This window comes from Gymnoscopelus microlampas, assembly GCF_963454915.1.
Source record: "Gymnoscopelus microlampas genome assembly, chromosome: 10".
Lineage (NCBI taxonomy): Eukaryota > Metazoa > Chordata > Actinopteri > Myctophiformes > Myctophidae > Gymnoscopelus > Gymnoscopelus microlampas.
In genome coordinates, this window is record NC_139947.1 from 36441586 (window position 1) to 36464253 (window position 22668).

A 22668-nucleotide genomic window follows, 5' to 3' on the forward strand; every position below is an offset into this window, starting at 1 on the left:
TAGGATACTTACGATCTGCAAGTTAACAAAGGGTCTCTTCACAAAGCATTCTGAACTTATAGACATGCCAATTTTGCTATTTAAATTTGCCCAAAATAGGGTTGCCAAGGTTTGAAAGAATTTCAATTTCAAACTAATCAGTAACCATTTCAATTTTAAGAAGAAGGAAATCTGCACACTGTCTTCTATGCTCCCGGAAAAACGTGTACCCTTTGAAGACCACACAGGTCTCCGGTACTCCGCTGTAACATGTTTTTCTGGGAGCATAGATGATGCTGTGCGGTTTCTTTCTTCTTCTGAGTGATTGTTTTTGCTATCCAGCACATGTCAAATGTTTTGGGACGTGCGTGCAACCTTTGAATCACAATTTCAACTTGACACATTTAGAATTCACACAAATGTAAATAGAGAGATTGCATGAGGATGATTCATTGCATGATTCCAACCTGTCTTCCCGCAGCTGATCTCGTCTGAGCCGTCGTCCTCGCAGTCGTTGAAGAAGTTGCAACGCAGCGTGGAGCTGATGCACCTGAGGTTGGCACACTGGAACTCGTCCTTCTCACAGGTGGGCACAGGGGGCGGGGCCTCTGTAGCACGCACGCACACGCGCACACACACACACACACACACACACACACACACACACACAATGGAATAAAGCAAAAATAAAATCTCATAACTGAAAATGTAATAATGTTGCTGTATGCTCTACATACAGACGACCAGTTGAAGAAATCACAGGTTGAGGCTTTGCTTTTATGACATTTTTGAGACAATTCATGTTTAAGGAAGATGCTTCTAAACATGTATTCTATTTCTAGTTTGACCATTTCAAATACTCTTTCATCTTAAAATAACTAATAGCCGGAAAATAGTCGATCCACAAGCTCAAAACACGTATCAATTGCGACAGCTATAACACCCATCACTGCATACTGTATAATAAGGTTGATTTGTATACACATTTTCAAAATGTTTTCCCTCAAAAATAGCAGATCTACAAGCTCATAGCGCGGCACTCGGTGCCGCGCTATGAGCTTGTATATCTGCTATTCTTGAATAGCCAAAGAAATCTAAAAATGACCACAGTATGCGTAAAAGTCAAGGTCCTAGCAGTGTCACCGTCGTCCTCCATGTACTTACGGCAGTCCAGCTCGTCGGTGTTGTCGCCACAGTTGTTGACGCCGTCACAGCGCTTGGCCAGCCGTAGACACACGCGGTCGTTCTGACAGCGGAACGCCCTGGTGGGCGGGCACTGGAACTGTCCTGAGAGCGACAGGAGAAGAGAGAGAGGAACGCCGAGGCCGGAAAAACAGGGTAAGAGCAGTGGTTAGAGAAGCGGGGTTTCGCAGGAAAATGTATTACTATAGCATTAGACCTGAGGCCAATTAAAAAAAAATCTTCTAAATCCAAAATATTTCGTTCCAGGGACCTCCAGAAGCATACATTTGAGATAAAAATGTTGGCTTTAAAAATATATATATTCAAAGATTTGCACACATTTTCAAGATTTTTCTTAATGGTAGACCTACAAGCTCATAGCACGAAGTGACGCACTATGAGCTTGTATATCTGCTATTTTTGAATAGTCAAAAGGACCCCTGGGGGTTCCCGGACCCCACTTTGAGAACCAATGTGCTATATGCAGTATATATGTCACAATATGATTGGAAAACCAGTCAGATTGAAAAACGTGCACTCGTTTTCACCGACGGAGGCACGCCGTCTGAAGGTGACTTGAGCCACGAGAGGCTCCGCTGAGCGAGCTTAGGCGAGCGACTCGCCGTGCCGAGCGTTGCCAAGTCACCTTCAGCCTTCAGAGTTATAGAATCATAAATCCGGCCTTGCGAGCACTCCTTTTTCAATCTGACTGTTTTTTCAATCTGACTGTAATATATAGCAAAAATCTGAAATAACACAGATACTTTCCCGGATTGAATGGGTTAACCACTTTACGGCTATTTGAAAATATTGTATGTGTGTGTGTGTGTGTGTGTGTGTGTGTGTGTGTGTGTACTCACTGCACTCATCAGGGTTCTCATCAGAGTTGTCTCCACAGTCGTCCTCTCCGTCACACTTCCAGCCCAGGGGCTTACACAGGGTGTTGTTACACTGGAACTCATCCAGGGGGCAGTGTCGCCCAGCTGAGACACACAAGAGGTTGTTGTTTTTTTGGTCAACTCCTTTGTTCTTTGCATAACCCCCCTAACCCCCCCCCCCCCCCCCATATAATTCCTTTTGCCAAAAATAGCAGATCTACAGGCGCGTTTTGAGCTTGTAGATCTTCTATTTCTATGCTGATTTGGTGTAGACAGAAAAAATAAGTCAATTTCTCTAAGACTAGAGGGTTTAAGTAATCACACACACACACACACAGATAGACACACACACACACTCACACACACACACACTCACCGGAACTTCCACATTTCTCCTCATCACTGCCGTCCATGCAGTCAGCATCAGCATCACAGCGCCAGCGGATGGGGATGCAGTGTCCGTTCTTACACTGGAACTGGTCGTTGTCACACTTCAGATCACAGCCGTGCTGAGCAGCAACACACACACACACACACACACACACACACACACACACACACACACACACACACACACACACACACACACACACACACACACACACACACACACACACACACACACACACACACACACACACACACACACACACACAACAACGTTGATCGTGAAAATCAATCACTCAACAAGGAAACGATGTGCATCCACAGAGACACGGCGTGGCTCCTACATGGACCTCTGTCTTCATGATGTGACCAAGCCTTTTTGTGTTTTTTTCGTAAATTAATGCCCTACTTGATCATACTACAGCGCAGGCCTGACCTCGACTAGTCGAATAGTCGACTAATTAGTCGCGGGGGGTCCGAGTCGACTGCGTGTCTCTTAGTCGAATCTAGTCGAGAAAAAAAAAAAAGGGCCAAAAATGTTTTTAATTGTTTTTTGGCCAAGTCTACACCTGCAACTACACGTAACTTCCACTTTATTCTTCTTATTCCTCGTCTTTGTATTGGTATTGTTTGTGTTGGAGCGCCTCAGTGCGGCTGCAGAGTTCATGTGCAACCTCTTCCAGAGAGAGATAGAGACACTAGAAACTCTGCTGGAGACACAAAACAAACTGTGTAGACTTGGCCCTTTGAAATAAAATCTATTTTGGCCCTTTTTTTTGCAATAGTCGACTGCCAGTCGACTATTGGCAATTAGTAGCCAATTAGATTCGACTAAACAAATCCTTAGTCGGGGGACAGGCCTACTACAGCGTCACACAAAAGCATGAAAAGTAGCAGATCTACAAGTTTCGAGTTTGTAGATCTGCTACTTTTGCCGTTTTTGAATTTGAATCCTGAAAAGTAACAGTTTTGGAGAAATGAGGTTTTCCACCAGACAGAGACGATACAGTGTTTGTAGTGGTTGATGACATGTATTATTGTGTTAATTGTTTAGGCTATGTTGATGAATTGAATTACATAGGACTTTTCTGTGTTATCCTTTTAGCCTTTTTTTTGTCATTGTTGATGCTTTTGTTATATGGTGTTTTGTCTTATGTTTCATTTTTAAGCGGTGCAACCGCTCCTATAAGAGGGTTTAGGACCCATCCGTGGTGAAAGTTTTTCTTTCCGTCGTGAAAATGTGTCTTTCGCTGTGACGCCATGCTGTGGAAAACACGCCCATAGGTGTGAAAGTTTTCACACCTATGCAGGACGTGCTGTGCTTGGCTAGCGAGACACATGATGAAATTAACTTCAAACTTCGCAGACGTGCTGTGATTGGCTACCGAGATGCATGATGAAATGAATAACTCATAAATATCACCGCTCACTTCACACTGGGTGTGATTTTTTTGTTGTTGTACGTATTGTCTGAGTGCTTGTGTCTTATAAAATCACACACCAGTGTGGGCGGTGTGTGGTCATCACAACATGACTCACTTTAAAAAAAGGATAAATGACTTTTTTTAAAGTCCATACTGCTATTCATAGGGCTGCACATGTGTCATGTGTTTCGCTAGCCAATCACAGTCCTGAATTTGCAAAGTCAGCCAATCACATTACAGTTAGTGGTGATGACACTAGCTGTAATGTGATTGGCTGATATGAAAAAAGTATCGATTTGCATTAACAATGGAAGGGTTAGGGGGTACACAATGTTTTTGGTCGGTGTCCAAAACTCACTTATAGGGGGCGGCTACACCGCCCCAAAAATCACCTTGGAAAATGTTAATAAAAACAATTATATATATATTTAAAATATTGGGGTCCTTGAAATAACAAAAAGGTTTGATAATGACTGTGTTGTTAACGGTTACCTCATCAGACCCGTCCGCACAGTCATGGTCGCCGTCACACTTCCACCGGCCGGCGATGCAGCGTCCGTTGGTACAGGCGAACTCGCTCTCCGAGCACTGCCGCGGCACTGCAGAGGAGGAGGGGGGGGGGGATACCCATGTGACAACAATACGTACGGTAATGATATTCTAACCTTGATAACCACCACAAGACTCGTCACAAGGGCTGCACTGGGGGGGGGGGGGGGGGGGAATTATACACACGGGAGGAAGGACAATGGGAGGTCAGAAGAGGAGCTCCATGGACATGGAAGACTTCATAATGGGATGTAAATGACCCTGCGACACTGCAGTGCTGGAAGAACTGTACTCTGAATTTTTGACTTAACCCATTAAGACCTGAGGCCGCGTCTAAAAAATCTAAATCCTTAAAAAAAAAAATCGGAAAAAAATATTTTAAAAATATTTTTCACGTTTTTTCAAAAATAGCAGATCTACAAGCTCATAGCGCGGAGCTAATAGCCAAAGAGATCTAAAGTGACAGAGATGCGTTACAGGTCTTAATGGGTTAAGTACAAGTAGCGATATACCACAGTTGTGTCAGTCCTGCGTTCAGAATTGTACGGGATAGTTCACCCCAAAAATGACTTATTTTCTATCAATTACACACCCCATGAAGCCTTTAATAATGGAGATTTTTTTTGTTTTTGTCGCATTCTTAAGCCAATAATTTGATGACCGGCGGAAACCGGAAAGATGCTAATGTCTACAGTAGGAGCCGCCGCTCATCAAATTATTGTCTTAGGAATGTGATAAAAATCTCCATTAATTCAAGTCTCCATGGGTCGATAGAAAAAAAAGTCAATTTGGGGGTGAACTATCCCTTTAAGTACAGTACTTGAGTAAAAGTACTTAATTACGTTCCACCACTGCGCCACTCTATACATGATTGTCAGTTGAGGTCATTGTGAAACTCTGCAGGAAGTGCAGTGATGTCTAGTCTCAAAGACACGATACAATGTCTTAGGAGCCTTGCTTCCAACCTCTCACAGTTTGACGGGATAATAGGTGTCATGGGGCACCTTGATGGAGACAGGGTGGGATGAGAGATACACAACAAGAAGGCTACAAAGTCAGGCCTCGTTTATACTTGGTCGTGTGCCGCGTCGCTCTCCTAAGATAGCAGACGTACAAGCTCGCAACACGATGTGAGCTTGTACGTTTGCAAATCTTCGGTGAGCAGTTACCGGCGCGCAACTTTAACCCATTAAGACTGGAAATGCATCTGTATGTCGTTTTAAGATTTCTTTGGCTATTTTTGAAAAATAGTGAAAATGTGTGCAAATCTTTTTTTTCAACCTAACATTTTTAACTCAAATCTTTGCTTCTGGGGGATTCTACAAATGTCTTCTAAATCCAAACACTTTTTTATTGTAAAAACGTATGTTGCTACTGTATATTGGTTCTCAAACTTTTTCATGTCAAGGACCCCCAAAATTATATGTATTCGGCCGCGGACCCCCATCTGAAAATATTTTGTTCCAGGGACGCAAGAAGCAAAGATTTGAGTAAAAAAAAAAAATGTTATTTGCACACATTTTCATGATAAAAAAAAAGCAGATCTATAAGCTTGTATATCTGCTATTTTTCAATAGCCCAAAGAAATCAAAAAATGACACAGATGCGTTCCCGGTTTGAATGGGTTAAGTATAAATCAGGCTTTTTCGACACACAGGAGTGGGGAGGGGGAGGGGTCTGGATTTACATACACTGGAGAGACCTACCTCTGGCTCATGCCAACGGGAGAGTATGGAATGAAACAAACATCAGATGAGGTGAGATGCATCAGAGAAATGACAGTGAAATGACAGGACATGTTCTCGGTGAGACAACAACGTGATCAATCAAGTGTAGGGCTGTGCCGATACACACATTTCACGAAACGATACGATATTGGGCTCACAACATCGATACGATATCGATATATGGCACTTTTTAAATATGAAAATATATGGGGGGGGAAAAAGCAAATGCAAACAAATACTTCTGTTTTTTTGCATTATTATTATTGCCAAAAAACATATATATATATATATTTTTTTTTTTCAAAACGATATTTTTTCCCCCAAAACGATACATATCGTCACGAAAACGTATCGCGATATATCGCGGGACGATATATCGGCACACCACTAATCAAGTGTGAAACTCAGGGGCCAGCGAGGTTAGCATTGAACGGGTGAATTTACATACAGTATACTGTATGCACAAACGGACCAGTTTGTTAGGTGCCTACTGTATATTTATTACACAAAGACAAGACGTCGACTGCAGTTACTTTGGTGAGGATGAGAAAGCAGACGTGTATGGGGATAAGGGCGTTGTTCCAGTGAGACCTACCACACTTGTCTTCATCGGAGTTGTCCCCACAGTCGTTGTCATAGTCACACTGCCACCGGCCCGGCACACACCGGTTGTTCTTACATCTGAACTGGTAGGGCTCACAGGTTCGCTCAGCTGTCCAAAAACAGCAGAAAATGACCAATTAGTTATTAGTTATTAGAGACGAAGTGGAATGTGAATGTGTATTTATAGTCACCACAACACCATAAATACGCTTGAAGGAGTAGTTCACCCACAAAATTACTTTATACTATCGATTAAAAAAACCCATAAAGCTTTGAATTCATGGATTCTTTTTTGTTTTTGTCGTATTCCTAAGCCAATAATTTGATGACCGGCAGTCTCTCTGGTAGGAGACTCAAATGACCTGCATTTGTGTCTCCTACCGGAGACATTAGCATCTTTACTCCGGCCATCAAATTATTGGCTTAAAAACTAAAAAAAAGTCCATGAATCCAAGGCTTCATGGGGTGTGTAATCGATAGAAAATAAGCAATTTGAGCTACTCCTTCACTCCTACACTATAAAAAAGTGTGACGAGTTTTGACAATAGGAAAACCTCAATGACACCCGCCTTTCCTGGCTGGACAATAATAAACTTCTCATCTCATCTCAGGACAATAAACTTCTTGTCTCGTGTCATGTAAAAAAAAAGGCTTGTAAAAAGGCATCTGGCCATGCAGGACGTCAGACACTCACCACACTCCTCTTTGGGCTCGTCAGAGGAATCACCACAGTCGTCCTCGCCGTCGCACTTCCAGCGGGCCGGGATGCAGCGCCCGGAGTCTTTACAGCGGAACTCATCCACGCCGCACGTCATCTGGGCTGGAGACAGAGACAGAGACAGAGACAGAGGGGGTCGGTTGTTGGCGGGGTTGGGTGGGAAAGACAAAGGAACAACCTATGGCAGGGGTCTTCAACAGGGTGTCCGGGACCCCTAGCGGGTCCTCAGAGTTACTACAGGGGGTCTGCCAAATCTTTACCTTAACCACTTGAACCCCCATCCCTTTTCTGAGATGAACTTTAGCCAAAAATAGCCGATCTACAAGCTCACAACGCCTCGCAGCGCGAGGCGCTGTGAGCTTGTAGATCGGCTATTTTTGGCAAAGAGGTATAGGTGTAGAGGGAAAAAAGAGCAGACCAAGTAAACAAAAAAAGTTTTATCTGAAACACAATTCTATACAATTATAGAGGGGGTCCCTGCTTCATCTCAGTCTCAGCTAGGGGGTCCTTGACCTGAAAACGTTGAAGACCCCTGACCTATGGTCAATGGGCTAAAAAAAGGAATTCAGAGTTGGAACGTAAGGAAGTCCTTACTGCAGTTGGCGGGTTCATCCGATCCATCCACACAGTCGTTGTCCCGGTCACACACCCACACACGGGGGATGCAGCGCTTGGTGATGGCACACTGGAACTGCGTGGGCGCGCATGTCACCTCGGCTACGGAGCGGAAGAGCACAAAAACAGTCAAAAATCACCGATAGCGGTGAAGCACCAAACCGACCAACCAGAACATACCGATTTCCAGTGGTGGAAAAAGTACTCACATTTTTTACTTAAAAAAAGTATCAATACTGCAATGTAGAAATACTCTGTTACTCTGTTAAGTGAAAGTCCGGAATTAAAAATGTGCTTGAGTAAAAGTTCAAAAGTATTGGTATCCAAATGTCCTTAACACATCCACTGCCAGGCCCGTAGTCCTACGGGCCGTTAAATCCAACCGTTAACTGCCGTTCCCGTAGCCCGTAGTCCCGTAGTTTTCCCATGTTAAATCGTGCAGGTGCAGATTCCGGATTTTTTTTGCACTTCCGGTCTCGAAGTGGGCGGACCGGAAACGAAATAATACTGTTTCCGGTTTTTCTCCCGCCTCCGTTTCCTGTCTAGCGGTCAACTTTGGACGCCATTATCTCTGGCTTGTTGTTTTTCTCACCGCATCCACCATTTTAGCGTTTTCCTCTCGTTCTCCAGAATGCAGTGTCGGATCGCCGCACGGTTTTCAGCGTTTTGTTCGGTCGGGTCCCGTGTTTGTGTCGAACCAAATGAACGCGGATTTTAAACGGATTTAGCGGGGCCTATGACGGAATCAAAAAAACAAAAAAGGTAAGAAATTGCTTGGCACTACGATGGACGTTCTGAGATTAGCCGATGGCAGTCAATGTGTTAAAGAACCAAAAGTAGAAAGTACTCATTATGCAGAAGGTCCCATTTCACAAGTTTTCAAATGCATAGAATGTATGAAAATATTTTGAAAATAGCAGATCGACAAGCTCACAATGCGTCGCATCAAATGGCCAAAATGTATGTAGGGAAGAAGTGGTTAATGTATGTTTTGTAATAACAATTAAAATCTACAAAGTAACCAGTAAAGTTTTCAAATAACTGTAGTGGAGTAAAAGTACAATATGTGCCTCTCAGATGTAGTGGTGTAGAAGTAAAAGTAATGAAAATTGGAAATACTCAAGTATAGTAAAAATGCCTCAAAATCGTACTTAAAGTACAGTACTTGAGTAAATGTACTTAGTTACCACCGATTTCAAAACACGGAAAGGTGTCTGTTAACGTAAAGAGAGAAGAAGTAGAAGAGTGCTACAGTATGGCCACAGACAACAGGAGGGTTGTTGTTAACTCACGGCAGTCCTTCTCATCCTCTCCTTCTCCACAGTTATCCTGTCCGTTGCAGCGGAAGATGCCCGGGATGCAGCGGCTGGGGTGGGAGCACTTGAACTGGCTGGGCAGGCACACGTGGATGTCTGCAACACAATGAACCCATTAAAACCGGGAAAGCATCCGTGTCATTTTAGATTTTAGCGTTGGCTATCAAAAAATAGCAGATAAACAAGCTCACAGCGCGTCACTTTGTCCCACGCTGGGAGCGTGTATATCTGCTATTTTTGAAACATTTTGTGTTTGAAAAATGTTTAATAATTTGATTTTTTTTTACAAAAATCTTCTCTTCTGGGGGTCCCTGGCACAAAACCTTTTCAGATGGCGGGTCCGCGGCCAAATACAAATCATTTTGGGGGTCCTTGGCACGATAAAGTTCGAGAACTACTGATTAAGAAGGCATTTGTAGAATTGGACTCAGGTCTTAATGGGTTGACAAAGATTTATACTTTGTCGTAGGACAGAAAATATCCGATCTATAAGCTCACAACACATCGTGGACACAACACAGTTGGCCCCGAACACGGGCCAATCGTGTTCGTATAAACGCTCGACAAAGCCGGATGCACCGCGGTGGATCCCAAACCGCCTAGATTCAGTGATGGTGGGTCAGTTACTTTACTACTGCACCATCCGAGCGCCTGGTAGGCTAATGCTTCTGATGCGTTATGTGTGACCGTGCAATAAATTGGGTATCAGACAGACATGCAGACAGATGGCCGGTGGCCAGAGTGCACATCAGCACCGGACAAAAAGCTGCGATTTGGGAGGCCCAGATAATAATAGACTTTACGAGGATACAGATAATGAATTCCAGAGAGAACGGGGAGATGGACAGAAAGATACAAGCAGGGAGAACCGAAGGGAGAGATAAAAGAAGACATGACAGAGAAAGGTGGAGAAAAAAAAGGGAAGAATGTGAAATGGGATGACTTAATTAAAGGGGGGAAAAGAGAGCGAGCTGGCCGTACCGCAGTTGGCCTCGTCGGAGTGGTCCTGGCAGTCGTTGTCTCCGTCGCAGATGTAGGCGGGGTTTGTGCAGATGCCTGTACCGCACTGGAACTGGCCTGGCCTGCACTTGAATTCGGCTGCAGCAGGAGAACAAGATCACACCTGAGCTGTTAGTACTGTACCTTACATTCCCTCAACAATCGTAAACACACAAACACCTTTTCTTTTTTTTTTTCTTTACATTTTTATCCCACGATTTTGTAACTCATTTTTTCACCCAATTGCCAATTGCCTATGTAATCCTGGGCGCTACTCTCCCTCTGCCAGCCTAGGGAGAGCCCAGAACTGAACTTCAATGCATGAGGAGCTAGCAAGCCGCTTCTTATCATCTGACAGGGGGGAGTTTCCCCGGTTGGACGCGCTTGGAAAGAAAACGTTATTCCAACCAGTTCCTTTCCCCTCCATCAGGCGCTCACAAACCCCTTTTCATTTTCATACCGTCTTCTTTATATTCTTCCTGATAGGGGCATTAACTTTTACTCTGAATCAGAGTCTAATTATCGTTGCTGTCAGGCAGAAATCTCGAATCTCCATATTTCATCTTTTAATGTTTTCATCAGGGATACCTGATGAAGGTCGTTTAGACCGAAACGTTGTAGTCTAATAAACTACTCCTGTAAGTGTGTGGGACTTCCATTACTCCTGTAAATGTGCGGGACTTCCATTTTTATTCATGTTGCACACATTGCCTGCTCCTACGCACCTGTCCCAGTACAGTAGGTGTGCAAAAAACATCTCTACTAAGTTTTTTTCATAAATGAATGCCCCATTTGAAGCTCTGTCATATGACAGTGTTGCGCAAAAGTAACGAAAACAGCCATTCTACAAGCTCACCAACATGTTCTTCCCCCCCCCCCCCCATTTCCTCAAAAGTAACGGTTTTGTACATAAAGGTTTCCGCCTGACAGCAACATGACGGGCACATCCACTACGTGCCAGAACTTCCACCCTGGCACGTCACGCCCCCTCTCTCCTACATGCCTTTGTTCCAAAAAACACTTACGGCAGTCAGACGGCTCGTCCGACCGGTCTCCGCAGTCGTCCTCCGTGTCGCATTTCCACCAGAAAGGAATGCACTTGTCGTTCTTGCACACGAACTGGAGAGAGAACGACAAAAGGGCCATAAATCAGTATGTGATGATAACACATAATAAATACCACAGCATATAATGGCCCGCAGAGTGGCAGTGATGTAACCACAGAGGCTACAGTAGCACCGGGCGGGCGGCCAGCTGTCAATAGATAATCACTTGACACCAGAAGTTCATCAAACAAAAAAAACACACACTGTGTGTGTGAGAATGGAAAACGGCCCTGTGATCGGCCCTCTGTCTCAATTTGGCCTTATCCCATTCAATCCGGAAACGCATACTGTGTCATTTTTATTTTTTTTGCTATAACCATTATTCTATACTTTGGGCTATTAAAAAATAGCAGACAAGCTCGTAGCTTAATGGGTTAACCCATTAAGACCTGAAGCCGATTCTACAGGTCTCCTAAATCCCAACAGTATTCTGAAAAACCTGTTTCTATATCAGTGGTGCTCAATCTTTTTCATGTCAAGGACCCCCAAAATGATATGTGTTTGGCCGCGGACCACCATCTCAAAATATTTTGTTCCAGGGGGTCCCAGAAGCAAAGATTTGAGTTAAAAATGTTCGCTTTAACAAATATATATATATTCAAAGATTTGCACACATTTTCACGATTTTTCTAAAATAGCAGATCTACAAGCTCATAGCGCGGCACTCGGTGCCGCGCTATGAGCTTGTAGATCTGCTATTTTTGAATAGCCAAAGTGTAAAATAATGCTTTTTAGCTCAAATCTAAAAATTGTCTTAATGGTTTAAAGCTGACCAGGCTTTAGTACCCAGAGCAGGGGGTGGGCAACAAGGGGTGGGCAACCTTTTCGGGCACATGATCACTTTATTCCTTTTCCAAGGCTGGTGTTATCACCCAGTGCCAGACTGTGAAACCCCCCCCCCTCCCCCCCCCGCTGCTTTTATGTCTTATTATAGCGTTGCTGTCGGGCAGAAACCTGTTATCTCCATATTTTAACGGTTTGTGTGTTTTTTCGTAAATTAACTTGACCACACTACAGTGTCACACAACAGTAGAAGATCCACAAGCTCGAAACGCAGCGCAAAGAGACACGTTTTGAGCTTGTAGATCTGCTCCTTTTGCTACTTTTGAATTTGAATCCTGAAAAGTAACAGTTTTGCACACGTGAGGTTTCCACCCGACAGAGACAATAGGCTGCTAATTAGAATAACTAGACCATACCAGTGGGGGGATATGCGCACATGATCTGGCAACCCGGGAGCCAGCGAACACAAAAGCGCCAATAAACAGCTGAGATTTCGTGTAATCGGAAAACAGGCTTCGATGTTAGGTGCATATGGTAATGGTCAATGGCTGTGTGCAAATTCAAATCAATTGCTCCAGCCACTGAGGAGAAACGGGCAGAACCAAATTTTGGCCTCACCACTACACCACACCACTACACCACTACAGAGGTTTGTCAAATTATTATTATTATTATTATTATTACAGAGGTTTGTCAAATTATAGGAGGATACAAGCATAGAATAAGTGAATAATATATTATAAAACCTAACAAAGTCAACAATTTAAATGAATAATAAATGAAAGATACATTCTGACTCTCTGGGGATACAAGTGTTATGCCCATCAAAAAACAATGTTTAATAATGGTTGTTTTGATCACCTCTATTATAGCCCAACATGATCACCTGGTAGATCAAAAAGACATGGCTGCCCATCCCTGGCCCAGAGTAACCTACAGTAGGAGCTCCAGGGGGTCCCCAGCAAAATGAGTTAATATAGCATCAATCAGTTTAACCACTTTAACCCTACTGTATATACAGTACATGGGCTATTTGAAAATATCTACAATTACAAGCTCATAATGTGAGCTTCTAGATCTGCTTTTTTTCAAACAATCTTGCTTTATTTGTATTTGTATGATGCTGCCATTTGGAGTGGGTGTACCAAACAAAATGTTGATGTATATATAATAATAAACAACTTATCAAATTTTGTATGGGTGTCCCTTGCACAAACTATTTTCAGATGGGGGTACGCAGCCAGGGGGGTCCTTGAAATAAAAGTTGGAGAAACCCTGCATGCCTTACCTCATTGGTTCTCAAAGTGGGGTCCGGGGACCCCCAGGGGTACTTGAGGGAGTTCCAGGGGGTCCCCAGCTAAATGATTGATTAGGCACCAAATGGACCCTTATGGGTCTGTAACTCTGAGAGTGTACAAATGGAACCAAATGGACCCTAACGGGTCCATTTGGTTCCATTTGTACACTCTCAGAGTTAAATTGACATAGATTTTACAATATAAATTGCGGTCCAAGTGATAGAAATGCCATTAAATGGGGGTCTGTAGCCTAATGCATGTCAAACTGGGGGTCCTTAAAATTAAAATGGTTGAGAATCACTGCTAGAGCCGTAAAAACATCTTCTCTTATGGGGGGGGTCCCTGGCATATTTTTTTAAATGGGGGTCCGCAGGCTAGTAAGTGTCAATTTTGGGGTCCTTGACATGAAAACGTTTGAGAACCACTGCCTTACCTGACTAGCAGTACAGTTGGACATGCACGTGCGCTGATCGTTGGCCAGGTAGAAGTTGGTCGGACAAGCACACTTGTAGCCTCCCCCCGGGGACAGCAGACACAAGTTACTGCAGCCGCCATTGTTTGTCTGGCAGGGATGGTTGAGCACTGGGAAGATGAGGAGGAGGAGAGGTTTCATTTAGTGGTGCAAGTTTGAAAAAACAAAACACGCCTAGGAAACTTGTGTTTCTGTGAATAATGTGAGTATGAGTGAGTGTGTAATGCTTCATTTATACTTGCGTGCTGAAAACAGCCGATATACAAGCTCAAAGCGCGTCGCAACGCGATGTGTTGGGGAGCTTATTGATTGGCGTTTTTTTGGCGAGGGACAGTGGTGTACAGTATGACGAAATATAAATCAGGCTTAACCACTTAAAACCCTGGCCTATAGAGTACCGAAGTCTGACGTAATTTACACATCCTAGGTTTGTCTACCTGGTTCGCGGTTTTCCACCCCCATTCTGAATCCCCATAGACGTATTTAATATCGCTTCAAATAAGAACTGTGTTCCAAAAATAAACAAATGACCCTGGCGGTTTTACTCTTATGGATATGAAGCATCAACTGACGGTGAGAAAACACTAATGTTACTTCCGCCGAATTAATTTTCGCCAGAAACAGACTGTATCAAATATAAGTGACTGACTATCATAAACGATACAGAACCTCCTCCCTGACAATATCGCCGCGATAGTTTGTTTATTTTTGGACCACAATTCTTATATGAGACGATTCTATGATGACCCAATGTTATTCTCCATAGCGAAATGACTTTACGAACCTGTGGATGAATGAGTGACGTCAGGACTTCTGTACTCTATATACTTAGTTAACCGGTGTCCAGGGCTCTATACTTGATCATCAAATAGTTTCCTCTATACATCAAATCTCTTTGCCTGTGAGCTTGAAGATCAGGTATTGTTGTTGAACGTTCGCCCCAGAATAGGGACACTAGGGATTCCAGTGGTTAAGTGTGTGTTGTTATAGATGTTGTTGTTGCTTTGATAGAGCTGTACACCAGCGTCTGGCTCACCCTCAGGCTGTCTGTAGGGATGGTATATGTGGATGTCCATGGGTCTGTGTAGGGTGCTGATCAGGGTGGTCTTGTTGGTGCCCAGGGTCTTATGACATCTGTTGATGGACTTGGTCTCCCAGTCTGTCCAGTAGATGTACTCCTCAAAGAGGGTCATGGCAAAGATGTGGGGGATGTCCTGGGTCAGGACTGCAGACACACAGAGAAACATCAAAAATAAACAAATGTTCAGTTAATACCCTTTCAAGTATATATATACACAGTCATATGGACTCGAAAGGATCCGTTTTTAATACTCCCAGAGAATTGTATAGTGTAGTAAGACAGATGTATTGAATCGTAGAACTGTTTACAGTTTAGGCGTTTAGACGCTCTTATACAGAGTGACTTACACAAGTGCGTATCAGAGTAAGCATGAACCCTAATCAAGAGACGACTGGATAGATTAAGTCACATACATGTAAGTAGAGTACAAAGACAACCATTTAGTACTTCAAAGAAACTAGGATACCACGTAAACAACAAGCCTAGCACCTAACAATATGCTTATCCATATAACATTCTTAACATTTGTGATGAAGCAAAACAAATCTAATCAAAAACATGATAAGAAGTAACCTTATCTTCGTAGTATAACTAGCATCTATCAAAAGGTGACAAGGAGATACAAGGAGGGAGGAGTCCTAGGGAGGTGAGGTAAAGTCTGAAGAAGAGGTGCGTCAAACTGAGGTGAGGTTTCCGGGTTATACCACCGGCCAAATAAAAATCTTGTGCCGCTAATGGAATCACAAATCAACTGTTGAAGTTGAGATACGTGTACGATACGTGTACAGTACCTCTGCAAGGGCTACCCTACAGTGTGTCTCTGTATCATGTAATTGCTTCCATGCTTCATTAGGGTTTACACTGTAATTGCACTCTAATTCCGCTCCCGTATATTTGTCATTACACTCCTTGTGTTTGCTCTCAGTATCTGGGACTGGGACAGGCTGGTATGGAAACACGCCATTAGCTTGGTTCTGTTGTAAAACGCAGTAGGCCACACACGTGCATGGATGCACTTCCACACGTATGAAAGGGGGGGGGTAGCACTTAATTCAGCTTAACTTAGTTGCACGCTTGTGTCGCACGCCCGGAAATAACAGATCTTTTAAGATATATTTTCGTGAACGGAAATGACGAACAGATGACTTCCTCTCTCGGAGGTGTAGTTTCGGGAGGTGTAGGACTCTATATAGCATTCGGAGATTGTGGAATAGTTGTCTGGCTACGCGAGACTACCCATTAGGTGACCTTGGGTTAGCCCTGCCTGGAGCATATCAGTGCCATGTTGGGAATAATCAGTGCTACTGTACGTGGTTTTCTCCGTTAATCAACTTTAGCATGTAGAGTTTTCAAAACTCTAGACTGGAGCTGAGATGAGATGTCAGTCAGATTGGAGGCCGATGCCCTGTGATCTGCTCTTATCTGAACTCAAACAGGCCAAGTCTCGTTCAGCAAACAAAGAGGACCCCCCCGCTGCAGGTGAGCCAACATCACAAAGTAACACAAGATAACCAGGAATCTGTTTGATGTTTTGTGATGTTATGACCGACATTTCTCATAAAATCCATCAGTTTTATGAAATGCTCTACGATTACTTGTAAAGTGAATGTCACCTGAACATGTGATTGCAAAATAAAAATAGTTGTGTGATTGTACCTTTTATGCATATTGCATGTCAGCAGAAGTTCTTTAAAACGAAACAATTCTTCCTCACGATCAGCTCTACCAGACTGTATACCCCCCCCCCCCCCCCCCCCCCTCCCTCCCAGCGCACCCACCCACCCTGGCAAACATTTTACACTATGCAAATTCTGGACCGCCAAGGAAGTGACATGACGCCATAGTTGTTGTCGGGCATGACAATCCTCAGGGCATGCATTGTGCAAGGCAACGCTTGTGTGTTAAATGGAGTTTAGCAAATGTGGGGGAATTTCAATAGAGACCTCCCCTGCACTCGTGCATTCCCTTGCACGCCTGGTTGGCTGACAATATCAGCTATTGTAGCGAGCATGCTAACAAGGGAGCACTATTCAGACGTCATGCATGCTGGAGCCCTTGGTGGTCAGAATAATCCACCCTATTCAGGCTGCCTGTCCCCTGGGTCCGGGCTGTATGACTCTCCCCAGCAACCAGCTGACCTGCTTGCGTATGCTCCATGGCTCTCATACAAAGTGTGTGTAAAGTGCTACACCGCCGTGTTCATTTAACTCGGAGAGCGTAAATATGAGCCATTTCTGTTGGTCTAATATAGTACGCATGTCTTCTGTTTTACATAACCAAAAGTGTTGAATTAAAGTCTTGGTGACAGTCTAGGTGCACAGGTCAAGTAAAACAATCCCAAAAAAAAACTAGCAAATATGTTTTACAGAGTTATATCTATCTTCCATCTATTAATTCACGAAACCTGTGTGTCTGTCTGAGCTGAACAACCTCAAACCTGTTGTGTGTGTCCACTATGACAGTGGTTCTCAAACTTTTTCATGGCAAGGACCCCCAAATTGAGACTTACATGCCCGCGGACCCCCATTTGAAAAGACATGCCAGGGACCCCCATAAGAGAAGAGTTTTATGGCTCTAGCAGTGATTCTCAACCATTTTCATTTCAAGGACCCCCAGTTTGACATGCATAAGGGTACGGACCCCCATTTAATGGCATGTATGTCTCTGGGACCCCAATTCATATTGTAAATTCAATGTTAATTTAACTCTGAGAGTGTACAAATGGAACCAAATGGACCCGTTAGGGTCCATTTGGTTCCATTTGTACACTCTCAGAGTTACAGACCCATAAGGGTCCATTTGGTTCCTGTCCATCATTTAGCTGGGGACCCCCTGGAACCCCCTCAAGTACCCCTGGGGGTCCCCGGACCCCACTGCATTGGTTGCATTGGTTCACTTTGAGAACCAATGCACTATGACTCAGGGGTGTGCAGTGCCGGGTGGCACAGACAGGTCAAAGGCCTTCCTCAGGCATATGGTGACAATCAAACAATGAATGAGCTTCATGGGGCCAAAATGTATAAAAAAAAACTTGACCAAACTGTAACTACCGGTAAATATTGAGCAAGTGTATGACACTGTGCAAGTAATTTCAGTACAGTACTGTTTTACTGAGAAAAAAAAACCTAAACTGTTCCTTTATTTAATCCAGTAAGAATAATCGGTAGTGTGTGTTTGCACAGATTGGCCATTACCTGTGTGTCTGTTGGTTCCATCCAGGCTAGCGAACTCGATGTAGTCCTCCCTGGCGTCGGCCCAGTAGATGCGGTCATTGATGAAGTCCAGAGTCAGGCCGTTGGGCCAGGTGATCTTGTCGTCTACAATGGCGCTCCTGTTGGTTCCGTCCATCCCTATCCTACCAATGTGGGGGTTGTCTCCCCAGTCCGACCAGTACAGGTACCTAACGGCCAAGGGTGGAAGACTGTGTTATTAACTGTAATGTCTATAGGCTCTGACATAAGCGTACTGGAGCCTCATTTTTTTCCAGTTCATTTTGGCTCAGCAGCAGACTTGAACTTGAAGGCGTCATATGTGTATCTGGTTCAAATCAAACGAAGGTATGGGAATATAAACTAGAACAGGAAATGGGTATGCCACCTTCTGAAAACGTGCGACTACACTTATGCACAGAGACGATTGAAGCAGGAGGTCTTTCCACAATTCCAATCATTATAACTCGCTGCATTCTCAACATATTCTTCACACGGTTTGGTTTGTTACAAATATCAGACATGTAGTTATGTTATGAGGATATTTCAATGGTTGAATAAAAAATGTTGGGTTTTCATACCAAAACGCCTTAACTTACATAGAAAGTAACAGTAGGCTAACGGTTATAAAACAGAAAAGGGTTTCCGTCTCAGGTACTATATCTAGATATCTCTGCTGTTGGGCAGAAACCAGCTATGTCCAAAATATTAACTTTTCAGGAAATAAAAAAAACACAATACTGCCTCATCAAAGTTGTTATGGTGACTTTATACATTGTCAGATACTTGAATGTGTTCAATAGCACAGATTTTTTTTTAAATAAAAAAGTTGAAAAATGGAGATGGCTGGTTTATGCCCGACAGCAACGATACTGTATATAACTCAGACATATTCCTTGCAGTCGAGTTATGGCAAGCTGTCCTACATAATATGGGAGTGGCACAGACGTGTGTCCCAGCGGCCAATGAGAAGTCTACTCTACGTATTTATGTCTATGGCCCTGAGCCCAGGTACAGAGCACAATTAAGACAATTGGAAACATCTGCCGATCAATTAACGCTGGCACGGCTCCCTTGAGTTGCTCCCTAGTACAGGCAAACCAATGTTTCACAACAAATTGTAACATAATCTTTTTCACCATACATCATTTCTATGAGGTGTCAAGAACAACATACTAAAAGTCCTAAGAAATCCTAGTTGCGGAAATATGTTTAATTGGCATCAATCCCAAAGGGGCCACCAATTTTGGTCAAAAAGTCATATAAAATGATGAATGATGAAGTCCAATTTTCATTCGTCTGAGATTGATATTTTATATGGCTTTTTGACATTTTGGATTGATGCCAATTAAACATATTTCCAACTAGGATTTCTTAGTACTTTTAGTATGTTGTTCTGGTGACTTCATAGAAATGGTCTGTGAACAGAAAAAGTGTTACAATTACAATACTTACATTTTTAGGTCCAAAATTAGCTAGTTTGCCTGGACCACCCACAGCAGTCTTAATAGAGTGAGAGTTCACATAAATGCTAATAAATAGCTTAAATGTGGGAAAAGTGAAGAATTGGCTTTCTTACTCCCTGCATATGCCAATGGACATGGTCAATGCCAATGTGCAAGTTCAGATCGAGTTATCAACCCACTGAGGATAAAAATTGATGATGATAGACGGAAGGAAGGACAGGCAGAGGTTTTCTCATTTTATAGTATGATGATGAGGATTGTAGGTTCTTCAATTCTATTTAAAGAATTCCTGACTTACTTGGAAAAACTACTGAAAAACACCCAAACCATCATGGTACAAATATACACCACACAGGTTATACACACCCTGTGTAAGCTAAAATGAACCGTGTCGAGAGTTTCTCACCCATATCGTACGTCCACGGCCACAGCGCGTGGTTCCCTCAGACCGGTGTTGACCAGGACCGTCCGGTAGGCGCCGTTGAGCTTGGACACCTCGATGGTGTCTCTGCCCTTATCACACCAGTACAGGTTCCCCCCCACCCAGTCCACGGCCACGCCATCGGGGTTGCTGAGGGAGGTTCTGTGCAGCACCTGCCAGAATAGGTCAATCACACACTCATGTATTAATTAAAGCCATTAAAACCGAGAAAGCATCTGTGTAACCACTTTAACCATAATTGTATACATTGGCTATTCAAAAATGGCAGATATACAAGCTCATAGCGCAGCACGAAGTGACGCGCTATGAGCTTGTAGATCTGATATTTTAGAAAAATCTTGAAATTTGTGCAAGTCTTTGAATATATATATATATATATATATATATATTTTTTTTTTTTTTTTTTTTTCTTTTTTTTTTTTTTCTACGCAAACATTTGTAACTCAAATCTTTGCTTCTGGGGTCTCTGTATCAAAATATTTTGAGATGGGGGGTCAGTGGCCAAATGTAATTTTGGGAGATCCTTGACATGAAAAAGTTTGAGAACCACTGATACAGCAACATAAGCTTTTCAGAAAACTATTAGGATTTAAGAAGACTGTCCGATCAAAACATTTTATATTTGCAGATACATTTTCGATCGATGGCTTCTAGGTTTGAGGGCGGCGAGCTAGCCGGCACATTTGGCCGATAACCACCCTGCACAGGGTTCTCTGACTTCCATGCCAGCGCTAACAAAGTATCCCATCAGTGAATCTAAACTGTGGCTGTGTGTACTGTACTGTACTGTATGTGGTGTTCCGGAGGTGGGTGTGTCGGCAATAATGCACTGATGTGCACAGTTTGACTAATGACGGTCATATCTAACCGGCAAACAAATATCACATCTCATCTTTTTCCTTCACCACGTCGACTGAGCTCAGTAATAAAATCCAGTGTTGTTGTGGAGGATTGCCTCTTTTCATTAACCCAGGGGTCTTCAACGTTTTCAGGCCAAGGACCCCTAGCTAAGAGAGAGATGAAGCAGGGACCCCCTCTATATTGTATACAATTGTGTTTCAGATTAAAGTTTTTCTTTTACTTAGTCTGCTATTTTTTCCCTCTACACCTATAGCCTCTTTGCCAAAAATAGCCGATCTACAAGCTCTCAACGCCTCGCAGCGCGAGGCGTTGAGAGCTTGTAGATCTGCTATTTTCGGCTAATGTTCCCCTCAGAAAAGGAATTTTAGGGTTCAAGTGGTTAATGTAAAAAATAAATACATTAATGTAAAAAATAAATCTAAATCCTATCAAGCAAAGATTTGGCGGACCCCCTATAGTAGCTCTGAGGACCCCCTAGGGGTCCTGGACCCCCTGTTGAAGACCCCTGCATTAACCCATTAAAAACAGGAAAGCATCTGTGTCATTTTAGATGTTAGTGTTGGCTATTCAAAAATAGCTGCGAGCTTGTACATCTGCTATTATTTTATTTATTTTTTAATCTTGAAAGCGTTTGAAAAATGTTGAATCATTTTGAATTACGAAAAAAACTTCCGATTTAGAAGGCATTTGTAGAATCGGTCTCAGGTCTTAATGGGTTATGGCAACCTCTTTAGTGGCAGCTTTACCTATTCTACCCTCAAACTAGAGGCTGAAATGTTCCACATGTGGTGCTATACTACTGCTTTATAAAGAGCGACTGGTATTGCATCAAAACAACAACTTTGTCACATGTGTGGCATTGTGTGTCCCGAGCAGACAGTGATGCAAAAAAAGGAAGCTTTGTCCGTCTGCTGACCTCCACGTTGCTGCCGTTCATGTGCATGCGACGGATCATGCTGCCCTGAGTGGTCACGTCTGTCCAGTAGATCATGGACTCTGCATAGTGGAAGTCCAGCGCCACTGCATTGTTCAGACCCTGGACAACAAGCAGATAGATGAGAGGCAATTCATAAACCTACAACGCAGAGATGCTTTTTTTTACCTGGTTGATATATGCATGATACTTATTCTTTACCTGTTTGATCAGAGTGTAGTTGGAACCGTCCAGGTTGAGTTTTCTCAGGTAGTAACGGTTGGCAAAGATCAGGTATGGCTCCTCCTCTACAATCAAAGACAGAGGGCAATACCAGTCATCAAAACATGCACACATAAACACATAGCCAACACAAACATTGGTTTTACCCGATCAAACCCTAACCTTAAAGGGGTAGTTCACCCCCAAAATGACTTTTTTTCTATTGATTAGTCACCCCATGGAGACTTGAATTCATGGATATAGTTTTTGTCGCATTCCAAAGCCAATCATTTGATGACCGGCAGCGGTTACGGTAGGACACACAAAGTCTCCTTTGTGTCTCCTACCGGAACCACTTCCTACCGGTCCGCTGGTCATGAAATTATTGGCTTAGGAATGTGGCAAAAACTAAAAAATATCCATGAATTCAAGTCTCCA

The 22668-nt window shown here is 43.2% G+C and overlaps 2 protein-coding genes across 2 annotated transcripts in view; one reads left to right on the forward strand and one right to left on the reverse strand.

The window, feature by feature from the left end:
• The window catches only part of esyt1a (extended synaptotagmin-like protein 1a), a 349848-nt gene that overhangs the window by 127801 nt on the left and 199379 nt on the right, over positions 1-22668 (forward strand). The window lies entirely within an intron of this gene.
• The window catches only part of lrp1ab (low density lipoprotein receptor-related protein 1Ab), a 197559-nt gene that overhangs the window by 15520 nt on the left and 159371 nt on the right, over positions 1-22668 (reverse strand). The window contains exons 57-73 of the mRNA XM_084069511.1: positions 22231-22316; positions 22012-22131; positions 20199-20386; positions 18312-18517; positions 15073-15261; positions 13998-14146; positions 11403-11496; positions 10360-10476; positions 9355-9474; positions 8042-8164; positions 7424-7549; positions 6722-6838; positions 4343-4449; positions 2416-2548; positions 2022-2144; positions 1144-1266; positions 447-587 (exon numbers count right to left, since the gene is read on the reverse strand). Of these exons, the coding sequence (XP_083925637.1) occupies positions 447-587; positions 1144-1266; positions 2022-2144; positions 2416-2548; positions 4343-4449; positions 6722-6838; positions 7424-7549; positions 8042-8164; positions 9355-9474; positions 10360-10476; positions 11403-11496; positions 13998-14146; positions 15073-15261; positions 18312-18517; positions 20199-20386; positions 22012-22131; positions 22231-22316 (2262 nt within the window). The remainder of the gene's footprint in view (positions 1-446; positions 588-1143; positions 1267-2021; positions 2145-2415; positions 2549-4342; positions 4450-6721; positions 6839-7423; positions 7550-8041; positions 8165-9354; positions 9475-10359; positions 10477-11402; positions 11497-13997; positions 14147-15072; positions 15262-18311; positions 18518-20198; positions 20387-22011; positions 22132-22230; positions 22317-22668) is intronic.